Genomic DNA, 20,252 nt, shown 5'->3' with positions numbered 1-20,252 from the left:
GATGGTGATTCCCAGGTTGATGATCAAGGAGTGTTGAGATTCCGAGGCAGGATTTGTATCCCTGATAATAATGAATTGAAAAAGTTGATTTTAGAAGAAAGTCACAGAAGTAGCTTGAGTATCCATCCGGGAGCTACAAAGATGTATCATGACTTGAAGAAACTGTTTTGGTGGTCTGGATTGAAGCGTGATGTCGCACAATTTGTTTATGCTTGTTTAACTTGTCAGAAATCGAAAGTTGAACACCAGAAGCCTGCTGGTTTGTTGACACCATTAGATGTGCCGGAATGGAAATGGGATAGCATCTCCATGGACTTTATGACGAGTTTACCAAACACTCAAAGAGGGCATGATGCCATTTGGGTTGTTGTTGATAGATTGACGAAGTCGGCACACTTTATTCCGATTAATATCACCTATTTAGTAGCTCAGTTGGCGGAGATTTATATTCATAATATTGTGAAGTTGCATGGTGTCCCGTCGAGTATTGTGTCGGATAGAGATCCGAGGTTCACTTCGAGATTTTGGAAGAGCTTGCAAGAAGCTTTGGGCTCTTAATTGAAGTTGAGTTCAGCGTATCATCCGCAAACGGATGGTCAGTCAGAAAGAACGATTCAATCATTAGAAGACTTGTTGAGGGTGTGTGTACTTGAGCAAGGTGGAGCTTGGGACAGTCACCTACCATTGATAGAGTTCACGTACAACAATAGCTACCATTCAAGTATTGGTATGACACCTTTCGAAGCTTTATATGGTCGAAGCTTTATTGGTCCTTATCAAATATCTGAGAGAATTGGCACGGTGGCTTATAGAGTCGGGTTGCCACCACATCTTTCGAACTTGCATGATGTGTTTCATGTGTCGCAACTTCGGAAGTATGTAGCGGATTCTTCACATGTCATTCCTAGAGATGATGTGCAAGTTAGAGACAACCTTACGGTAGAAACTTTACCTTTGAGGATTGATGATCGCAAGGTGAAAACGTTGAGAGGCAAGGAGATACCTCTAGTGAGAGTTGTTTGGGGAGGAGCAACTGGTGAAAGTCTTACTTGGGAGTTGGAGAGTAAGATGCCGGAGTCATATCCTGAGTTGTTTGCTTGAGGTAGTATTTCGAGGACGAAATTCTATAAGTTGGGGAGAGTTGTAACGCCCCATTTTTATTTAATTATTTTTAGTAGATGTGTGAATATTTTTATATGACTTTATTTGATATATATATATATATATATATGTGTGTGTGTGTGTGTGTGTGTGTGTGTGTGTGTGTGTGTGTGTGTGTGTGTGTGTGTGTGTGTGTGTGATTTCATGTGAAATATATGTTTTGTGTGATTTTATGTGATATATGGTGTAATTCTATTTTATTATATGATTTATGGAGTTGTGTTTTATTTGAATGAATAATGTTTTATTATTTGAGGAAATAATATGAGAAATAGAAATAATATAGAATTATTATTTATTTTAATTAAAGGGAATTAAATAGTAATTATGTGAGTTTAGTGGGAGTTAAATGAAAAGAGGGGAGGTTATAGTTTTTGGGAGAAAAAAAAGAAAGAAAAGGAGGCAGAAACATTTTCACGTAAAAACTTTAGAAACTGGTTTTGAGAGAAGGAAGAGGAAGCTAGGAGAAGAGCTAGGAAGAGAGAATCCAACCATTTTTGCTGTAGAATTTGCTGAGATAAGGTAAGGGTGGGATTCCTTTCACTAATAATATGTATAATTCTAAAATTTGATGAATTGTTGTGTTCTTGATTTTAGGGTTAGCAAGTTATGCTAGGTTGCTATAATGAAATGAATTATGTTGAGAATGCATGTTTTCTATGTTGTTTTGACTGCTATGTTTCCCATAGAACCTACAAACATTGTTGCAAATCATTTGGGGTTTGGGTGATCAGAAATTGGGATTCATATTCTCTAATCTTAAGTATGTTTTCTGAAATTGGGTTTGGCAAAGGTTGCAGGTTGTGAGTTTTGGGGATTAGGGTAAATCTTATTTTGATGTTCATAGTTTTGGTTGTTTGAGAAATTAGGTTTTGAAGATGTGTTTGGTTGTTAATAGAATAGAAAATTCATTGAAGTTATGTTAAATTGATGTTCAGGTCTTAGATTTATCATAGGCAATGTTCCTTATCAAATTTAGGGTTGGGTTGATGAAAATTGAGATTATGAGAAAAAGTGATTTTAAGTGTTTTTGAGAAATAAGTGATTCTGGGATAAGCTGTGTTTGAGATTTGAAAATATGATTTTTCAGTAAAATATAATAGGATTTGTCGAATAGAACGCGTAGGTGAAAACGGAATCGGATTCGGGGTAACAGTTAGGTTTTTACGGACGAAACAATGAAACCGGGAAAAATGGGACTGCACAGAGCTGCATCGCAGGTCCCTGGCTGCTGCCTTTCCACGCCTGGGCGCAGTTTTCCACGCCTGGGCGCAGCAAGGCAGCCCCTCATGGGTGACTGCTTGCTGTGTTTTCGTTGCGTGCTGTCAGAACTTCGATTGTTGCGTTCTTGTGTCTTTTTCACCCCCTTCCGTGTTGAATTAGCTTTCGGTGTAAACATAAAAGTTGTAGATATTCGAGTTAGCTTTCTAATGGTTTTAGTTTGACATGAAAATGATTCATAGTTTTTGAGTTATGATAAAAATAGTCCAGGTGGGTCTTCAGAAAACCTTAAGAAAACTTAGCATAACTAATCCCAAGTTAGTCCAAAAACTTATGGTTGGTTTCCCAACTTCAAACTTAAGTGTTAGGGATTTAATTGAGGTGTTTTATGGGTATTTGGCTTATGTTCTATTGATCAAAACTTAATTGCTATTGAAGGATGTTTTGAACTTTGAGAGGAATGTAATTGAATTTATATACACGCTATGTTGTTGATTTCCGTTGTTGATGTCGTTGTATCATCTGATGTTGAAGTTGTATGTTGATATACACAAGTTGAGTCTATTTGCATACTCACATCTGTTGGGGGCTTATGCCCTGGAATGTTCATCATTCAACCCGTTGGGGGCTTATGCCCTGGGATGCTTTAACCATCCAAATTGTTGGGGGCTTATGCCCTGGAATGCTTAGTAGCATTCAACGCGCGTAGATTGGTACCACATGCATGATGCTTTAGTTGTCGTGTTGTCATTGCATTGTCGAGTTGTCGTTGTTGTCGTTGCCGTCGTTGCATTGTCGAGTTGTCGGTGTCGTTATTGATAACGAATTTGTTGTTGTTGTTGTTCTTGATGATGTTGTTGTTGTTGTTCTTGAAGATGTTGTTGCTGTTCTTGATAACGTTGTTGTTGTTCTGACGTTAATGGATGATATTAATTGATGTTATATAATGATGAATCTATATGTTGTTGATGACTAAGATGTGGTAGGATGCTTTATCCTTATTAAATGAATGTTAAGTTGATGATGTTGCATAGTCGAGTTGGTGTTCTTTGTTGATAATGACGTTGGTGTTGTGGTAGATGTTGTTTAATGCAGTTGAAAATGAATATGATGCTGAGTTATATGTATATATGAACTTGATAATGCTTGTTGTTGAACTGTTGTTATTTTCATTAATTTGATGAATTATATATTATTATTATTGGATAAGTTTCTCACCCCTTCTGCGTATATGTTGCCTCGACCGTGGGTAATGTGCAGGTAATGATGGCTTGTAGGTTAATTGGCTCAAGTGTCTAGGGCTCTGATACATATTAGGATGGGGATCGTCGCAAATGTCTTCTTCATTTCTTTTATGTATCATATTTTGAAAAGACCTCGTTGTTGGATTTATTATTGTTGAGGATAATGTCTATTACGTTGAGGCCTTTGTGCCAAGATTTTCATTGAGGTTGAATTTGGTTGAAACTATATTTTTAAAGAATTATTCCGCTGCAGTTTATTAAGATATTCTAAACGTTGATTTTAAATAAATAGATATTTCCTATTTATGAAATTTTGAAAAGTAGTGTGACACTCCGTTGTGTGATTACTCTGATTTTATTTATTAATATTACGTTGTTTGAGAACGGGGTGTTACACTGATGAGCATAGATCAACTGGTGGAGAAATGATTCTCAGTTTCAATGGAGGGTGAATCATTGAAACTGTTTGATCCAAAGAAGAATCTGGTATTAAAATCTACTTTGTCAAAGAACAGAACCTATAGATGCAACATATCAAGCAACAGAATGATGTGTATGTCTGCAACTGTCATTGAACATGCTGAAGCATTGTGGCATTTGAGGTATGGGCACCTAAACTTTAGAAGTCTTAGTGAATTGAGTTCTAAAGATTTAGTGAATGGCTTGCCAAAGTTGAATGCCAAGAAATCCATATGTGAAATATGTGTGAAGAGCAAGCAAAGTAGATTGCCATTTGTATCTGATGCACCTAAAAGAGCAAGTGAAGCACTGCAAGTTGTTCATTCAGATATTTGTGGCCCATTTGAGGTACCTTCTCTTGGTGGTAGTAAGTACTTCATTACCTTTATTGATGAATTCACAAGAATGATTTGGCTGTTTACTATTAAGCTTAAGAGTGAAGCTTTGGAAACATTCAAAAAATTCAAAGTCTTAGTAGAAAAGGAAAGTGATAAATCTATTAAGATTTTGAGAACATATGGTGGAGGTGAGTATACCTCAAAGGATTTTGAAGCTTTCTGCACAAGTCAAGGAATTGTTCATGAAGTAACTGCTCCATATACTTCTCAGCATAATGGACTTGCAGAAAGAAGAAACAGGACTCTGCTAAACATGACCAGAAGCATGCTTAAGCAGAAGAATTTACCACACAAGTTTTAGGGTGAAGCAATAACTACTGCTGCTTACATTCTAAACAAGTTCCCGCTAAGAAGCTAAATCTGAAGGTGCCAAAAGAAGCTTGGTGTGGTAGGAAGCCCAGTGTTAAACACTTTAAAGTGTTTGGTTCCTTGTGTTATAAGCATGTACCAGATGCTAGAAGAAGCAAGCTAGAAGATAAAAGTGAAATTATGATACTCATAGGGTATCATCCTACTGGTGCATACAAACTGTACAATCCTGTGAATCAGAAGGTTCATTTCAGCAGAGATGTGATAGTGAATGAAGCTGAGAAGTGGAAATGGGAAAATGAACCTGAGTACAATAGTGAAATCCAGCAAAGCTACATATACCCTTATTCAAGTGATGAATCAGAAGGTGAAGATGATCATGAAGTGACTGCAGATGATCAAGAGGAAATCATAGTACCAGCAAGACCTCAAAGGAACAGAAATCCACCTTCCAGATTGACTGATTGTGAAGTAACCTCTGATAATGCAGTGAATGATGAAGGTGATTTCATTCACTTTGCATTATTAGCAGATGCTGAACCAGTTAATTACAAAGAAGCTTTGAAGACTGATGTATGGAAAAGAGCTATGGTTGAAAAACTGCAGTCAATTGAGAAGAATCAAACCTGAGAGCTAGTTGACTTGCCAGACAAGAAAAAGAAAATTGATGTCAAATGGGTATTCAAAGTGAAGTTGAACCCTGATGGACAAGTCTCTAAGCACAAAGCAAGATTAGTGGCTAGAGGTTTTCTTCAGAAGCAAGGCATAGACTATAATGAAGTGTTTGCTCCAGTTGCTAGAATTGAAACTGTGAGGTAAGTCACTGCTATTGCTTGTAAGAATGAGTGGTTACTCTACCATTTAGATATAAAGTTAGCATTTTCAAATGGGCCACTGGAAGAGATAGTGTATGTATCACAACCACCAGGTTTTGAAATTGTTGGGAAAGAAAATATGGTGTATAAACTGCACAAAGCACTATATGGATTAAAACAGGCTTCTAGAGCATGGAACAAGAAGATTGACCAAGTTTTAACCCAGATAGGCTTTGAAAAGTGTGTAGTTGAGTTTGGTGTTTATGTTCATAAACTTTTTGATGGAGGAACTGTTATAATTTGTCTGTATGTTGATGATTCACTTATCACTGGTAGCTCAACAACAGAAATTGAGAAAACTAAGAAGAAACTGAAGCAGGAGTTTGAAATGACTGATCTGGGTGAACTTTCATTCTTTTTAGGAATGGAATTTGTGAAATTGAAAGCTGGGATGGTGACGTATCAGCAGAAATACATTGGTGAATTGTTTGATAAATTTGAAATGAAAGATTGCAATGCAGTTTCAAATCCATCAGAAACAAACTCAAAGCTTGATGAATGCATTGAAGAAGAGAAAGTAAATTTCACAATGTTCAGGCAAATTGTGGGATCTCTGAGGTATCTGTGTAACAGCAGGCCAGACATATGCTACTCAGTGGGTGTGATCAGCAGGTTCATGCATGATCCAAGGAAATCTCATCTGATAGCTGCAAAGAGGATTATCAGATACATAAAGGGCACCATAGATTTTGGTCTGTTATTTCCTTATGGAGCTCAAAGCAAAGTGAATGAGCTCATAGGATACTCTGATAGTGATTGGTGTAGGGATCTGACTGATAGGAGGAGCACTTCAGGCTATGTGTTCAAATTCAATGATGCTGCAATTTCATGGTGCTCCAGGAAGCAACCAGTCACTGCACTTTCATCATGTGAAGCAGAGTACATAGCTGGAACTTTTGCTACCTGTCAAGCACTTTGGCTGAATTCAGTGATGAAGGAACTTAAGTGTGAAGTGATGAAGCCTTTAACACTGAAGATTGATAACAAATCAGCTATAAGTCTTGCTAAGAATCCAATCTCACATGGCAGGAGTAAACACATTGAGACCAAATTCCATTTCATTAGGGAGCAAGTGACTAATGGAATGATTGAGCTGCACTACTACCCCACAGAACTGGAAATTGCTGATGGTTTTACAAAAGCAGTGAAGCTTGACAGATTTGAATTCTTGAGGAAGAAATTAGGTGTTTTTAATATTCAGCAGTTATGATTAAGGGGGAGTATTAGGATATTAATCAATAACTGTTGTTTAGTTTCTGAAGTGCAGCTTCCGAACAGTAGCTTCTGAAGTGCAGCTTCTGAACAGCAGCTTCTGAAGTGCAGCCTCTGAACATCAGCTAGCTTCTGAAGTGTAGCTTCTGATGTGTAGCTTCTGATGTCCTCAGAAGCTGGGTCTAGTAACAAACCTTGGTTAGCTTGTTAACCAAGGGAGTTAGTTTGTTAGAGGAGTTTGTTACAACGTCTATTTGTATATATACTCACTCATATGTTGTAAATATCAGAGAATGTGTGTGAATCAATAAAAATTTCCATTAGTTTTCTCTCTTTCAGTTTTACAAATAATTCTGTTATTTCTCATCTTGCTTAAAACAGCTTATTCTTCATAAGCACTTTTGTTGCACAAAGAACATAGTGATTGTTCTAACAGGAGCTTACTTTTAAGTGTTTTGTCTATATAGAACGTCATTTGCTTGTTTATGTCTTGCTCATCCTTGTTCTTCTTGAGCACATATACATTTAACAACAATTTTTTTACAATCTTTTTCATTAAAAAAAAGATTTGATCGTATAATGCAACACATTAAACACAAAATATAAAGAATAAACATAAGCATCAAATTGGATTAACTAGGACTCATAGATTACATAGTTCAACTAATACATAGAGGTCCATCGTTCACTCATAATCTAATTAGTTTTGCTACCACGCTAATACTTAACATAATAAAAGGTTTAAAAAACAAATCGTTCAATGGAGACCGAAAGGTCTTCAATCTTATTGACAATGGTAGAAAATCACTATCTTTGATCACTTGAATCACTCAATATGCCTTCACTAGACCAAAATTTGAAACCCTTGCATATGGCTAAAGTTTGGAACTTATATGGAAAATTATCAACTTGTGCACGTGCGTTGCACACAGGTTTGTTTGCCTCATGCGTGTCCTTCATTTATGTGTTGTCATGTATTGATTGTCAGTACACGCTTCGCGCATAGTGCCATGCGCGTTGTGCATGATCCAATAGCTCATTGATTGTTAATATTCCAAAAACTATTGAAATAGAACATGAGGTATTAGAGAACTTTCTGTATATTATTCACAGTGCCGAGAATAGTTACAAACTGATATCTTTATACAAGCTCTAAAACTATGACAGCTATTTAATATTAATTCAATTAAATTGTCAATTAAACTAATTAAATGACACACTTATGCAAAGTCAATGACACACATAGTCAATGACAGAGCTAGCTGATTCTATTACATCGACATCTAATTTAATTAAAACATCAATCAGTAAATAATAGATAAGATCCCCCCTCAAGTTGGACTTGGTGAAGTGTGAATATCACAAAGTTTCAACTTGGACAATATAGATTGGAAAGATGAAGAGTGTAGGGGTTTGGTGAATATGTCTGCCAATTGAGAAGCTGATGGCATAGGAAGCAAATGAATTAACTTTGAATTGATCTTTTCTCTGACGATATGGCAATCCAACTCTATATGCTTACTTCTTTCATGGAAAGTTGGGTTGTGAGCTAAGTATATAGCTGATCGATTATCACAATAAACAGAAGCCGGTTTTGAAAAGTTAACTTGCAGGTCATGAAACAAGTAATTCAACCATTGTAGTTCACATGTTAAGTGAGCTAGAGCTCGATATTCGGCCTCTGTTGAAGATCGGGACACATTGTACTTTGTTTCTTGGACTTCCAAGAAATAAGAGAAGAACCTAAAAGCACACAATAACCAGTTACTGACCTTCTAGTATCAGGGCAGCATGCCCAGTCCGAATCCGCAAAACCATGCAACTTGAGTTCACTAGATGAAGAGAAGAACAAGCCTTTTGCAGGAGAAGATTTGAGATATTTGAGAATCCGTTGAGCTGCTTGATAATGAGGAACCATAGGTCTTGAGACAAATTGGCTTAAATGTTGAACTGAATAAGAGATGTCCGGCCTAGTATTAGTTAAATACAAGAGTCTTCCAATTAGCCTCCTATAAGAAGAAGCATCAGTGAAAGGGGTCCCCGTGGTGGCTCCAAGTTTTGTAGAAGGGTCAAATGGGGTTGCAGCCGGCTTGGAACCAAGTATTCCTGCATCTTCTAAGAGTTCCAAAGTATATTTCCTTTGGTTGAGTAAAATTCCAGATTTTGATCTAGCTAACCCAAAAAAAATCTCAACTGACCAAGGTCTTTTATGCAGAATTTGTTATCCAAGAATGTCTTAACAGATTTTATTTCAGAAATGCAATTGCCTGCCAAGACTATGTCATCAACATAGACAAGTAAAGCAGTAAATGAAGCACCAGAAACTTTTACAAATAAAGAATAATCTGCCAATGATTGAGTATAACCGAAAGAAATCAAGGATGCAGAGAGCTTGGAGTACCACTGTCTACTAGCTTGTTTTAGGCCATAAAGGGACTTGTTTAACTTGCAAACTTGAGAGGAATTAATGGTGGGATAACCCGGAGGTAAAGCCATGTATACCTCCTCATGAAGGTCACCATGCAAAAAAGCATTGTTGACATCTAATTGCTCAAGATGCCAACCCTTAATAGCAGCTAAGGAAAGAAGAACTCGAATTGTTGTTAGCTTTGCAACAGGGGAAAATGTATCAAAATAGTCTACACCTTCCATTTGAGTGTAGCCTTGAGCAACTAACCGAGCCTTATACCTCTCAATTGTTCCATTAGCATGATACTTTACCTTGTAAACCCACTTGCAACCAATGGGAACTTTACCGGGTGGAAGAGTAACCACACTCCAAGTATTATTCTTAGCAAGAGCATTTAATTCAGTAGTCATGGCTTCCCTCCAACATTCAGATTTGTTTGCTTGAGCAAATGTTTTGGGTTCAATTATAGAAGAAATGGTGCAACAAAAATGTGTGTAAGTGGGTGAACAATTATCATATGAAAGGAAAGAAGAAAGAGGATATGAAGAAATACCTGAAGACACATTGGAGCAGCTCTTGGATGGAAGATTGCAATGATAATCAACAAGGTAACTAGGAGGCTGGCTTATTCTAGTAGATTTTCTAACAGTAGGTTCAGGAACAGAATTTGTAACGGGAATTGCATGCTGAATTGCAGGTGCAGAAACAGATTGAGATGGAGGTGTGGAAGTAAGCTGAAACTCAGGTGCAGAAATAGGACGTGGTGACAAATCAGTTATAGGATCACCAAGATCAATATGGGAAGAGGTAGTTGGGATGACAGGTTGTTTAGTTGCAAGTGTGAAGGGAAAATGATTTTCATAGAAAATAACATTTCTAGAGACAAACAACTCATTAGAATTGAGATCATATAAGATTGATCCCTTGGTCCCCTCTTTAAAGCCAAGAAAGATAGTCTTTCTAGATCTAGGATTGAATTTTGTGCGATGAGCTTGCAAAGTAGATGCATAAGCCAAACAACCAAAAACCTTTAAGTGAATTATAGAAGGTGGTTCTTTATGAAGTAACTCAAAAGGAGACTTAAATTTTAGCAAAGGTGAGGGAATCCGGTTAATGATATGAACAACATGTTGCACAGTAAAATTCCACATAGTAATGGGAACATAAGAGTGAAAAGCCAAGGATCTAGCAACATTTAAAATGTGTTGATGCTTTCTTTCAACCACCCCATTTTGTTGGGGGGTTTCAACACAAGTTTTGTGATGAAGAATACCTTTGGATAAGAGAAAAGATGTCATGGCAATAAACTCACTACCATTATCAGATCTAAGACACTTTAAAGTGGTATGAAATTGATTTTCAACATAAGAAATGAAGCGCTTCAAGTGTTTTTGAGTTTCATCTTTTGTTTTAAGAAATATTACCCAAGTAAATCTAGAATAGTCATCCACAAGAGTAAGGAAATATTTGTGTCCTAGAAAAGATGGAGTTGAATAAGGTCCCCATAAGTCAGCATGTAACAAATCAAAAGGAGCTGAAGATTTTATTGAACTATGAGGAAAGGGAAATCTCTTTTGTTTAGCATAATGACAAGCATCACATGGTGGAGCATTTTTGATACAAGGAATGAAAGGAAATTGCTTAGAAATGACTGACAATCCTGAACTAGAGACATGACCTAATCTCATGTGCCATACATCAAAACAATCAGTAAAAACAGAATTACAAGAAAGCTTATTGGCTAAGGAAGGACCAGTTGCAATCAAATATAATCCTCCAACAAGACTAGCTGTACCAATCGTCTTCTTGGAATTTTTCTGAACAATGTGACACACACAATCAGTAAATTGAAGGTAACAATTATTGGTACTGATTAATTTTGCAACGGATACTAGATTAACACTAAAATCAGGAATATACAGAACATAATGCAGAATGAGCGTTGGTGTAAGTTGCACAGTGCCTGAAACAGAAGCAAAAATTCTATTGCCATTGGGCAGTGACACAAGAATAGGTTTTATTGGTTTGAAACTAGTAAATGATTGGAAATTGAAGGAAATGTGATCAGTTGCACCCGTGTCAAGTAACCAAACAAACAGATTCTTACCACTTGGCTTGTTGGAATCACAATTGAAAGCAAAAGGATGTGTCATTACTGAATTAGACTGATGTACTTCTGATTTAGAAGCTGAATGTGGTTGTTGAGACTGTTGAATTAAAGTCAAAATGCCTTGGAACTGTTCTTGTGTGAAGCCACTAAAATGAGGAGGTTGCTGTTGTGTATCAGAAGCATGGTTTTGTTGGTTACTAGGTGATACTGTTTGAGTAGAATTGACTTGGCTTTTACCCTTAGGTTTATAGCCAGGAGGAAACCCATGAAGCATAAAACATGTATCAACGGTGTGGTTGGTTCTACCGCAGTGAGAGCACGCACGATTGTGACCATTTGGGCCCTTGTTAGCATAGAAATTCTTGCCTTTATTTTGACCATTGGCAGCATTGTTTCCACTTGAATTGCTAGGATTAGCAAAATTAGATGAATTCCCTCGATTCCAAGAGGAACCAGATCCAAAATTGGAGGAATTTCCAGAAGCATTGACGGCTAAAGCTATAACATTCTCATAAGTTTCAGAAGCAGCGGATACATTTCCAAGTAATTCCCTTTCTTGTTGCAAAACTAATGAAAAAGCTTTGCTAACAGTAGGCAAAGGATCCATGGCCATTATATATGATTTGATGTGGGAAAAACGCTCGTTCAAACCCTTGAGAAATCGAATGACGTAGTCTTGCTCACGAAATTCTTTCATGGATGTATACCCACCACATGAACATGCAATAGAGCACTTACAATAAGGAATTGGGCGATAATCCTCTAATTCATCCCAATAAAATCGCAAACCAGTAAAATAATCAGATACATCAAGGTTACCTTGGCGAAATCGATATAATTCCTCTTGAATGTCAGAAATTCTGAAAATGTCACCTTGAGAGAAGCGACTCTTCAGATCAGACCAAACTCCAGCGGCAGTAGAAATCGAGAGAATCGATTTTGCAATAGACTCAGAAACAGAATGATGGAACCATGCGAGAACCATATTGTTGCATCGTGTCCATTGTGCAAACATTGGATCGTTGTTTGGCGGCTTCTGAAATGTGCTGTCAATAAACTGTTCTTTGTTCTTGGAAATTAATGCAATGTGCATTAAGCGTGCCCAATTGTGATAATTCTTGTTGTCCAATAATGGAGCTACAAGAACCACAGAAGGATTTTCATTAGGATGTAGGTAAAAAGGGTTTGAAGCATTGGTGAGATAATCTCTGTAATTTGGAAATGCCATGACAATGACAAATTGATAGAATAAAGAAGAAAAGCAAGGACTGCCAAATATAACAATGGTGGAAAAATACCAGAGTATATATTAATGGCGGAAGCAAAGAAAATTTGCGACTGATACCATGTTAATATTCCAAAAACTATTGAAATAGAACATGAGGTATCAGAGAACTTTCTGTATATTATTCACAGTGCCGAGAATAGTTACAAAATGATATCTTTATACAAGCTCTAAAACTATGACAGCTATCTAATATTAATTCAATTCAATTGTCAATTAAACTAATTAAATGACACACTTATGCAAAGTCAATGACACACATAGTCAATGACAGAGCTAGTTGATTCTATTACATTGAAATCTAATTTAATTAAAACATCAATCAGTAAATAATAGATAAGATTGATCAGAAATTAATGTGCGCGCATGGTGCCTCGCGCCTCATGCATGTATAATAGCGAAATTGTGTTGCACTTCATTTCTTCAACTCTAACGGAGAATAAACCTTTTGACTAGCGGTCGAGACTTGGGACATAATTTTTTCAAATTGTCTAGGCTTCAATTCTTAACTGTAAATAGTATTCATATCTCTGCAACATCCACAAAACACAATCTTCATCGGATCAACTTGCTGGTTATCTCAAAAATAAAATATTGACAGCTTACAAAGTTGTTTGGTTGAAAAATTACCATGAATAACAATGATTCATTTTAATCCATGAAATACTTTTCCTATACTATAAGTAACTCAATTAGAAACCTTTAAAATACAAAAATAGAATGGTTTCCCTCAACAAAAAAAAAAAAATAGAATGGTAAAGAGACCGTATAATACTAAAAATTCATTTTATGTCGAGGAGTCGTCATATTGTCAATTTCTGTTTTCTTTTTTGCACGAACTAACCTAAATTCTTATTTTGATGGGTTAACAACGAGACTTCACTTAAATCCGAAAAAATAAATTGCTATGCAATCAAAGTCAATAAATTTGTAAGAAATAAATAAAAGGCTCTAATGTCATATATTAGAATGGCTCTGTTTGGTAAGGCCAAGAAGCTAGCTTATAGCTTACAGCGGATAGCTTATAAGCTTGTCTGACAAAAAAAACTCAGTTGGTACGGTTTTTTACAACGAGCTTATAACTTATTTCACGAGCTTATAAGCTATTTTTCAGAAACTATTCCAAGTAGCGTTTGAGCTTATAGCTTCTAGCTTCTCACTTTTTCTTCCATTTTTACCCTTAATATTTCATTTAAATTCCATTTTTATCCATTACAGTTTATTATAATATGCTATGTAATAAATACTACTATCCCCTTTTTTTTTGTCGGGAACAAATAACGCTGAATCTAGTTGTATAAAATTATGACACCATATATAATTTAAGGATAAGATGGTGTGATAAAACTTAGAGAAATGATATTCCTACAACCATTTTATAACAACTTTTGTGACAACTTTCTCTCTCATACTTACATTATATTTTTACTTTCTCTCTCTATTACTTTGATTTTCGTACCAAAACATATTTTTCTTTGTATAAACATGGTTGTCTATTTGGCTGTCAAGCAAATAGATGTTCAAATAACACTACTCTAAAACTTATCCCATAAAGACATCCTTTTTTTTTGAATCGGCAAATATTATTAAACGCCATCCCCGCAAGACACAGGGTATGGACGAAACAAGATACAAATGATGCCGCATATATACAGTACACCATAACCACCTAAAAACACCATTGAAGATAACCCCACCAAAACACATCACCACCTAAAACAGACTCCAAAAAAACAAGCACCGTAAACACAATATCCACCACTGTAAAGACATCCTCTTGAGATTTAAGGATATACATTGATTGATTACAGAATGGTGGGACATACATTTATTACATCAAATAAAAGAGTGAGTATTAAAGAGAGTGTTGAAAAGTGAGTGTTGCTAGCGATACTTTCAATGATAAATGGCAAATTAAACCTTGTATCTAACGGCATATTTGAGCAGAAAGAAAACTATAAGAGAAACAATTCAATTGGTGTGCCTATATGTTGTGAGTGGTACAAGCCTGGTAAGTATCTATTGCCATAATTTTGTGACCGTTACGTAAAACTTTCGAAAACGTGTTGTCACAATTTTCATAAGATCTTCAATATAGCTTATAAAATCAATTTATAACATATACAAACATTATTTTATTTTTTGTTATAAAAATAGCTTATGCCAGCTTATATTACGAGCGTCTATCATGATTAGTGTTTGTGCTATAAGGTGCAAATAAATTGCTTATCTAAGTTGATCCATATTCAAAAAGCGATTGAACGCTGAATGCTCTGTTTGGGAAGACGTTTCTGCTAACTTATAATAGATAACATGTAGCATATATGCTCGTATAATTAAGAAAGAAATTAAATGTTACATAACGATCATTTCTAAGGAACTTTTATAACGTTTTTTCATATACTACAAGTAGTGTTTGAGCTAAAAGTGAGGATTAATGTTTGATTCAAAGTTGTTGAGCCAATTAGCGCTTGAGCGATCATTTAGTTAGGATTATGTTAAGTAGTTTATAATTACTTAGGATTAATATTGGATTGCATAGTCACATTCAAGTGATCTTCATCATATAACTCATACTTAAACAGTTATATGATAACTAATGTCAAAATAAAAATAAACTTAACTAACCACTTCTTCAACAAAAAAGAAGAGGTTGAGGAACCATTCATAAAACTATGAAACTCACTATAGATCTTGTATCACACACAGTCACAGATGCTCTAACCCAAAATTGAATGAAGTCACAATAGTCTTGAATTAAGTGATGACTTTTTCTTTTTCAATCATATGAGTTTCTCGCGTGTCCTATGCAATTCAAATTATAAAATTCAAACGGCATAAACACCCCATAAAAATCTCCAAAAAACACGTTGAAATATTTCGAATTTTAAAATCTGAATAGAACGTATAAGAAACTTATAAGGTGGAAAATGTAATGGCCTTAAGTGATAGCCATCAAAAGAGATTTACTTTTCCCACCCTACTGCCTTCTCGCGCGCCCTGCAAAAATTCCAAAAATACCCCAGGTCCGGATTACGTAATCCGGACCAGATTGTTAGCGTTTCCGGAAAACATAATTCGGACAAATATGATATAAATATTTTGTGCCTTTCTTTGATGTCAACGGTCTCTGTTGACCGTTATACGACCCCCGCATAAGCTGCAATGCAATTGCAGGGGTCGTATGAGCAATCAACAATGACCATGACACCACAAACACTCCTAAAAGGTACCTAAAAAACTTAAAAAAATTGAAGAAAATGTAAGAAAGGAGGTGAAGAAGAATGAAGGAAAATGTTGAAGATCCAATCCTTTTTATAGCCTTATATAAGTCATAGGTCTTAATTACAGTCAAATAAAACGTGTTCCACATTCAAAACCGTAAAAAAATGCATTCAAACTCCACTAACCGGCCTAACCTTTGGTGAAACGTCACCAGCCAAAATGTTACTGAGGGTTTCTGGAAAATAAAATCTGGAATGCATGCAGTTGTTCCAGATTATATAGTCCGAACTACACCTAACCCTTTATTTGGATCGTTTTCGTTGCGAATGCCTTGGAAAAAAATAGATCAAAGATACATAACATAAATAAAAGCAACATAAGACAAATAAACAGTTAAAAAAAACCATAATAACATAAATGATGAATCTTTTGGGAAGGTGTTCGAAGAGGAGCTTTTGAACTCGATCCTGCCGGCCTGTCAACTGACATGTTACGATCGGCAGGCCGACATGTTCGAGTTCATAAGAACCTCTTCTTTGGAGTTAGATCTGCAACACAATGAAGAAAGGCAAGGTGTTTTCAAGAGGATTTCTTTCAGTTAGATCCTGCTGCCTTGCCAAATGACATATTCATCTGGCAGGCCGCAAGATCTAACTCATAGAAACCTCTTGATATTTTTGAGTTATCTATCTATCAAAGAGGCATCAAGGACTATCTATATATTTTTGACAGCATGCTGAGAATCTTCATCATGCCGTCAAATAGAGAGCTAACTCATCCATTCGCGGCAGCATGAGAAAGATCCTCAGCTTAATGACAAAAATTTGCATGGTTTTCTTTGGTGTGTTTATGTGTTTTGATGGTATTGAAGGTGAAAACCAGAGAGGATGTATTTATAGAGGTCCTTGGATGTTGTGGACCACACAAACTCTTGGTGCAATGTGGTCCATACAAAAGAATCCTATGTTGAGGCATTCCGGATTTCGTTTTCCGGAATACACGCCCTATGTGAATCCGGATTTCATAATCCGGAATGCATATCTTTGGTTATTTTATCGATTAAATGATTATCTTTGACGTAAATTAAAACATAATGAAAGTTTAAATAACACACACACACACACATATACACATATATATATATATATATATATATATATATATATATATATATATATTATTAAAAACATAATGCAACAACTTAATTCAACAACACATAACTAACACGCAATTAAAACAACATAAAACACGCGATTAATTAAAACATAACACATTATCACGGATCATCTAAACTAACTTCTTCCTCCTCTGGTCCCTCCAACAGAGCCCTGATCTCTTCGTAGTTCCTGGGCCGGTGCAAACTTTTCAGAATTTGTTCAGCAGATCTAACCAACGAAGCGTCCAACTCGATCGGTCCTCTAGTGTTTGTTGGAACAAAATGTGTTTAACAATGAACCTTAAAGAGTTTTGATGATAACAAGGTATTAAAAATTGTAAATTGGACTAGCTAATATTTGTTCAAGTGTACAGGACCATAATTATAAAGTTACATCATCATTGGTTCTGAATGAGCAAATAAAGAGCTATGGAAACAACAAAAATTTGAAGCTTGGACGCTCCTGAAGGCAACTTGCTACTGAAGAGAAAAAGCGCTCCTGAAGTCAAGCTGCTCCTGAAGAAATAGCGCTCCTGAAGTAGGCTGTTCCTGAAGAATAGTGCTTCTGAAGACAAGAGGTCCAGAAGCCACATCATCAGAAGCTGCAGAAGTCATATCATCAGAAGCTGCATCATCAGAAGCTGCATCATCAGAAGCCATTTCACCAGAAGCTGAATATCAACTGGATTTGCAAAGAATCAAGAATTGAAGAATTATCAATGCAAAAGCTGTCTATTGGATTCGAAAACACAAACAAAGGATTAGTGGAGTTTGCAACGGTCATTTCAAAGGTGTTTGAAGGCGTGTGTTTGCAATTTGGACGAAAGCGTTGACATTGTACTTTGTACGAATTGTACAACCACGTTCTCCACTACTCTGTTTTGTGTCCGCGCTACAGGACAAGAAAACAGCTCCAGAATACGGTTTCGCCTGCATAGATGTTCCTTTGGATAAGGAATGGATTTCAAATTTGTTCTTCATAGGACAACAGCCAAATCAGGCAAAAGATTATTGGTGAAAGATCAAGCTTCAACAACGACTCTTTGGTGTGCTGGCAATTTCACAACGTCTCTCTCACACCTCTATATAAAGGAGTGAAGACCTAGAGAATTGGTAATGCAAGAACGCTGAACGAAAGACTCACAAGATTTTCACAAGTACCAAACCTCTGCTGAAATTGTTCTGCATTCACTTAGAATTTCTGTGTCTCAAAGTCATATCTTAGAAATTCTTAAGTCCATTGAGTCTGTATCTGATTTGTATTGTGAGCACCTCTGATTGTATATCAAGTGTTCAACCTTAAACAATTTTCTGTGTAATTTTGTTTAGTTAGGAAGTCTCTTGCAGTTGTGCTTGAGCAGGAAGTCTCTTGATTGTGTTCTTGAGCAGGAAGTCTCTTGATTGTGTTCTTGAGCAAAGGAAGTCTCTTGCTTGTGTGCTTGAGCATTGGAAGTCTCTTGCTTGTGTGCTTGAGCATTTGTAATCAGATATTACTCATAGTGAAATCTCCTTGGAAGTGCAAGGGGGACTGGACTACTTCCGGATTGTGGAAGGAACCAGTATAATTGCTTTGTGTCGTTCTTCTTCTCTCTCTCTGTTTTATTCCGCTGCATTTAGATTCTGATTATCACTTCAGAAGCTGTCTCGCTTAGCTTCTGATCAGTGTGTTCAGTTTTTAGGAGAAACGAAGAATTTTTCTAAAACACAATTCAACCCCCCTTCTTGTGTTTTTCTCACCTTCAATTGGTATCTAGAGCCTTGGTCTGTTGTGTATCACTTAACCGTGCAACAGTCAAAGATCTGAGAAAAACATGACTACTCCTCCTCCTGATGGTGATACTAGCTATAAAAATGTCTCACATGATTATAGTGATAGTAAGAAAACCAGTGTTGGAAAAGTTCCAAAGTTCAATGGAGATGCTGAAGAGTTCTCTTGGTGGAAGACCAATTTTTACAGTTACATCATGAGCCTAGATGAAGAATTGTGGGATATTCTGGAAGACGGCGTTGGTGGTTTAGTCCTTGATGAAGAAGGAGCTGCTGTGGACAGAAAGAAACATACTCCAGAACTGAGGAAACTCTACAAGAAGCATCATATTATCAGAGGAGCTCTTGTCACGGCCATACCCAAAGCAGAATACATGAAGATGAGTGACAAATCCACTGCTAAAGCTATGTTTGCTTCTCTCTGTTCAAATTATGAAGGGAGCAAGAAGGTCAAAGAAGCAAAGGCTCTCCTGCTTGTACATCAGTATGAGTTATTCAAGATGAAGGATGATGAAACTATTGAGGAGATGTACTCAAGGTTTCAAACTTTAGTTTCTGGGCTACAGATTCTAAAGAAGAGCTATGTTGCTTCTGATCATGTAAGCAAGATACTCAGAAGCTTACCTGCTAGATGGAGACCAAAGGTGACTGCCATTGAGGAAGCTAAAGATTTAAACACTTTAAGTGTCGAAGATCTTGTTAGTTCTCTCAAAGTTCATGAGTTAAGTCTTAATGAACATGAGTCTACTAAGAAGAGTAAATCAATAGCTCTTCCATCCAAAGGCAAGTCATCAAAAGCTCTCAAAGTGGTTGAATCTGAAGAGGAAGAACAGTCAAGTTCAGATTCTGAACCAGATGCTGCTGAAATGGCCATGCTCTCAAACAGACTTCAATATCTGGCCAAGAAGAACAGAAAGTTTCTCTCCAGAAGGGGTAACTCTAGAAGCTCAAAGAAAGAAGATCAGAAGGGATGCTTCAACTGTAAGAAGCCTGGACACTTCATTGCTGAATGCCCTGATCTTCAAAGAGAAAAGTCAAAGGACAAGTCAAAGAGGTCTACATTCAAACCAAGCAAACTCAAGAAGCAGATTAAGCAGAGTTTAATGGCAACCTGGGATGATTTGGGTAGTGAATCTGGATCTGATAAAGAGGAAGCTGATGAAGATGCAAAGGTAGCTGTTGGGTTGGTAGCAACAACAACTTCAGAAGCTGGATCAGATTCAGACTCAGAAGATGAAAACGAGGTATATTCCAAAATTCCCAGAGATGAACTTGTTGAGTCACTTAAAGAACTTCTTACACATTTTGAAGTAAGAACCAATGAGTTGAAGGATTTAAAAGAAAAATATGCTGATTTGGTACAACAGCAAAAATCAACTCTATTGGATCTGAAAGCTTCTGAACAAGGACTTAGGGGCTT

The 20,252-nt window shown here is 36.5% G+C and overlaps 1 protein-coding gene and 1 long non-coding RNA gene across 2 annotated transcripts; both read left to right on the top strand.

Annotated features, from left to right (window-relative positions):
* Positions 1–1,063: 1,063 nt before the first annotated feature.
* On the top strand, positions 1,064–4,022 carry LOC146950951 (uncharacterized). The gene is made up of 2 exons (XR_015025492.1): positions 1,064–1,683; positions 3,643–4,022. It is a non-coding gene; the product is annotated as an uncharacterized LOC146950951 (long non-coding RNA).
* A 950-nt stretch (positions 4,023–4,972) lies between these two features.
* Positions 4,973–6,090, top strand: LOC146950950 (uncharacterized). The gene is made up of 5 exons (XM_085748690.1): positions 4,973–5,365; positions 5,486–5,607; positions 5,658–5,700; positions 5,789–5,988; positions 6,030–6,090. Exons 1-5 carry the CDS (start codon positions 4,973–4,975, stop codon positions 6,088–6,090), a joined length of 819 nt encoding a protein of 272 aa, XP_085604816.1.
* The last annotated feature ends 14,162 nt before the right edge of the window (positions 6,091–20,252 follow it).

Source organism: Medicago sativa, chromosome 2 (assembly GCF_051527215.1).
Source record: "Medicago sativa cultivar Bolivia chromosome 2, Bolivia_mono, whole genome shotgun sequence".
Taxonomy (NCBI): domain Eukaryota; kingdom Viridiplantae; phylum Streptophyta; class Magnoliopsida; order Fabales; family Fabaceae; genus Medicago; species Medicago sativa.
This window is presented reverse-complemented; position numbering and strand designations above follow the sequence as displayed.

Bases quoted from the DNA above. Each gene is read 5' to 3' on its own strand.
- LOC146950950 (XM_085748690.1), top strand. From the start codon at position 4,973: ATGATACTCATAGGGTATCATCCTACTGGTGCATACAAACTGTACAAT. The intron at 5,608-5,657 runs GTAAGTCACTGC...TCTACCATTTAG, and splicing joins GCTAGAATTGAAACTGTGAG to ATATAAAGTTAGCATTTTCA. The intron at 5,701-5,788 runs GTATGTATCACA...GGATTAAAACAG, and splicing joins GGGCCACTGGAAGAGATAGT to GCTTCTAGAGCATGGAACAA.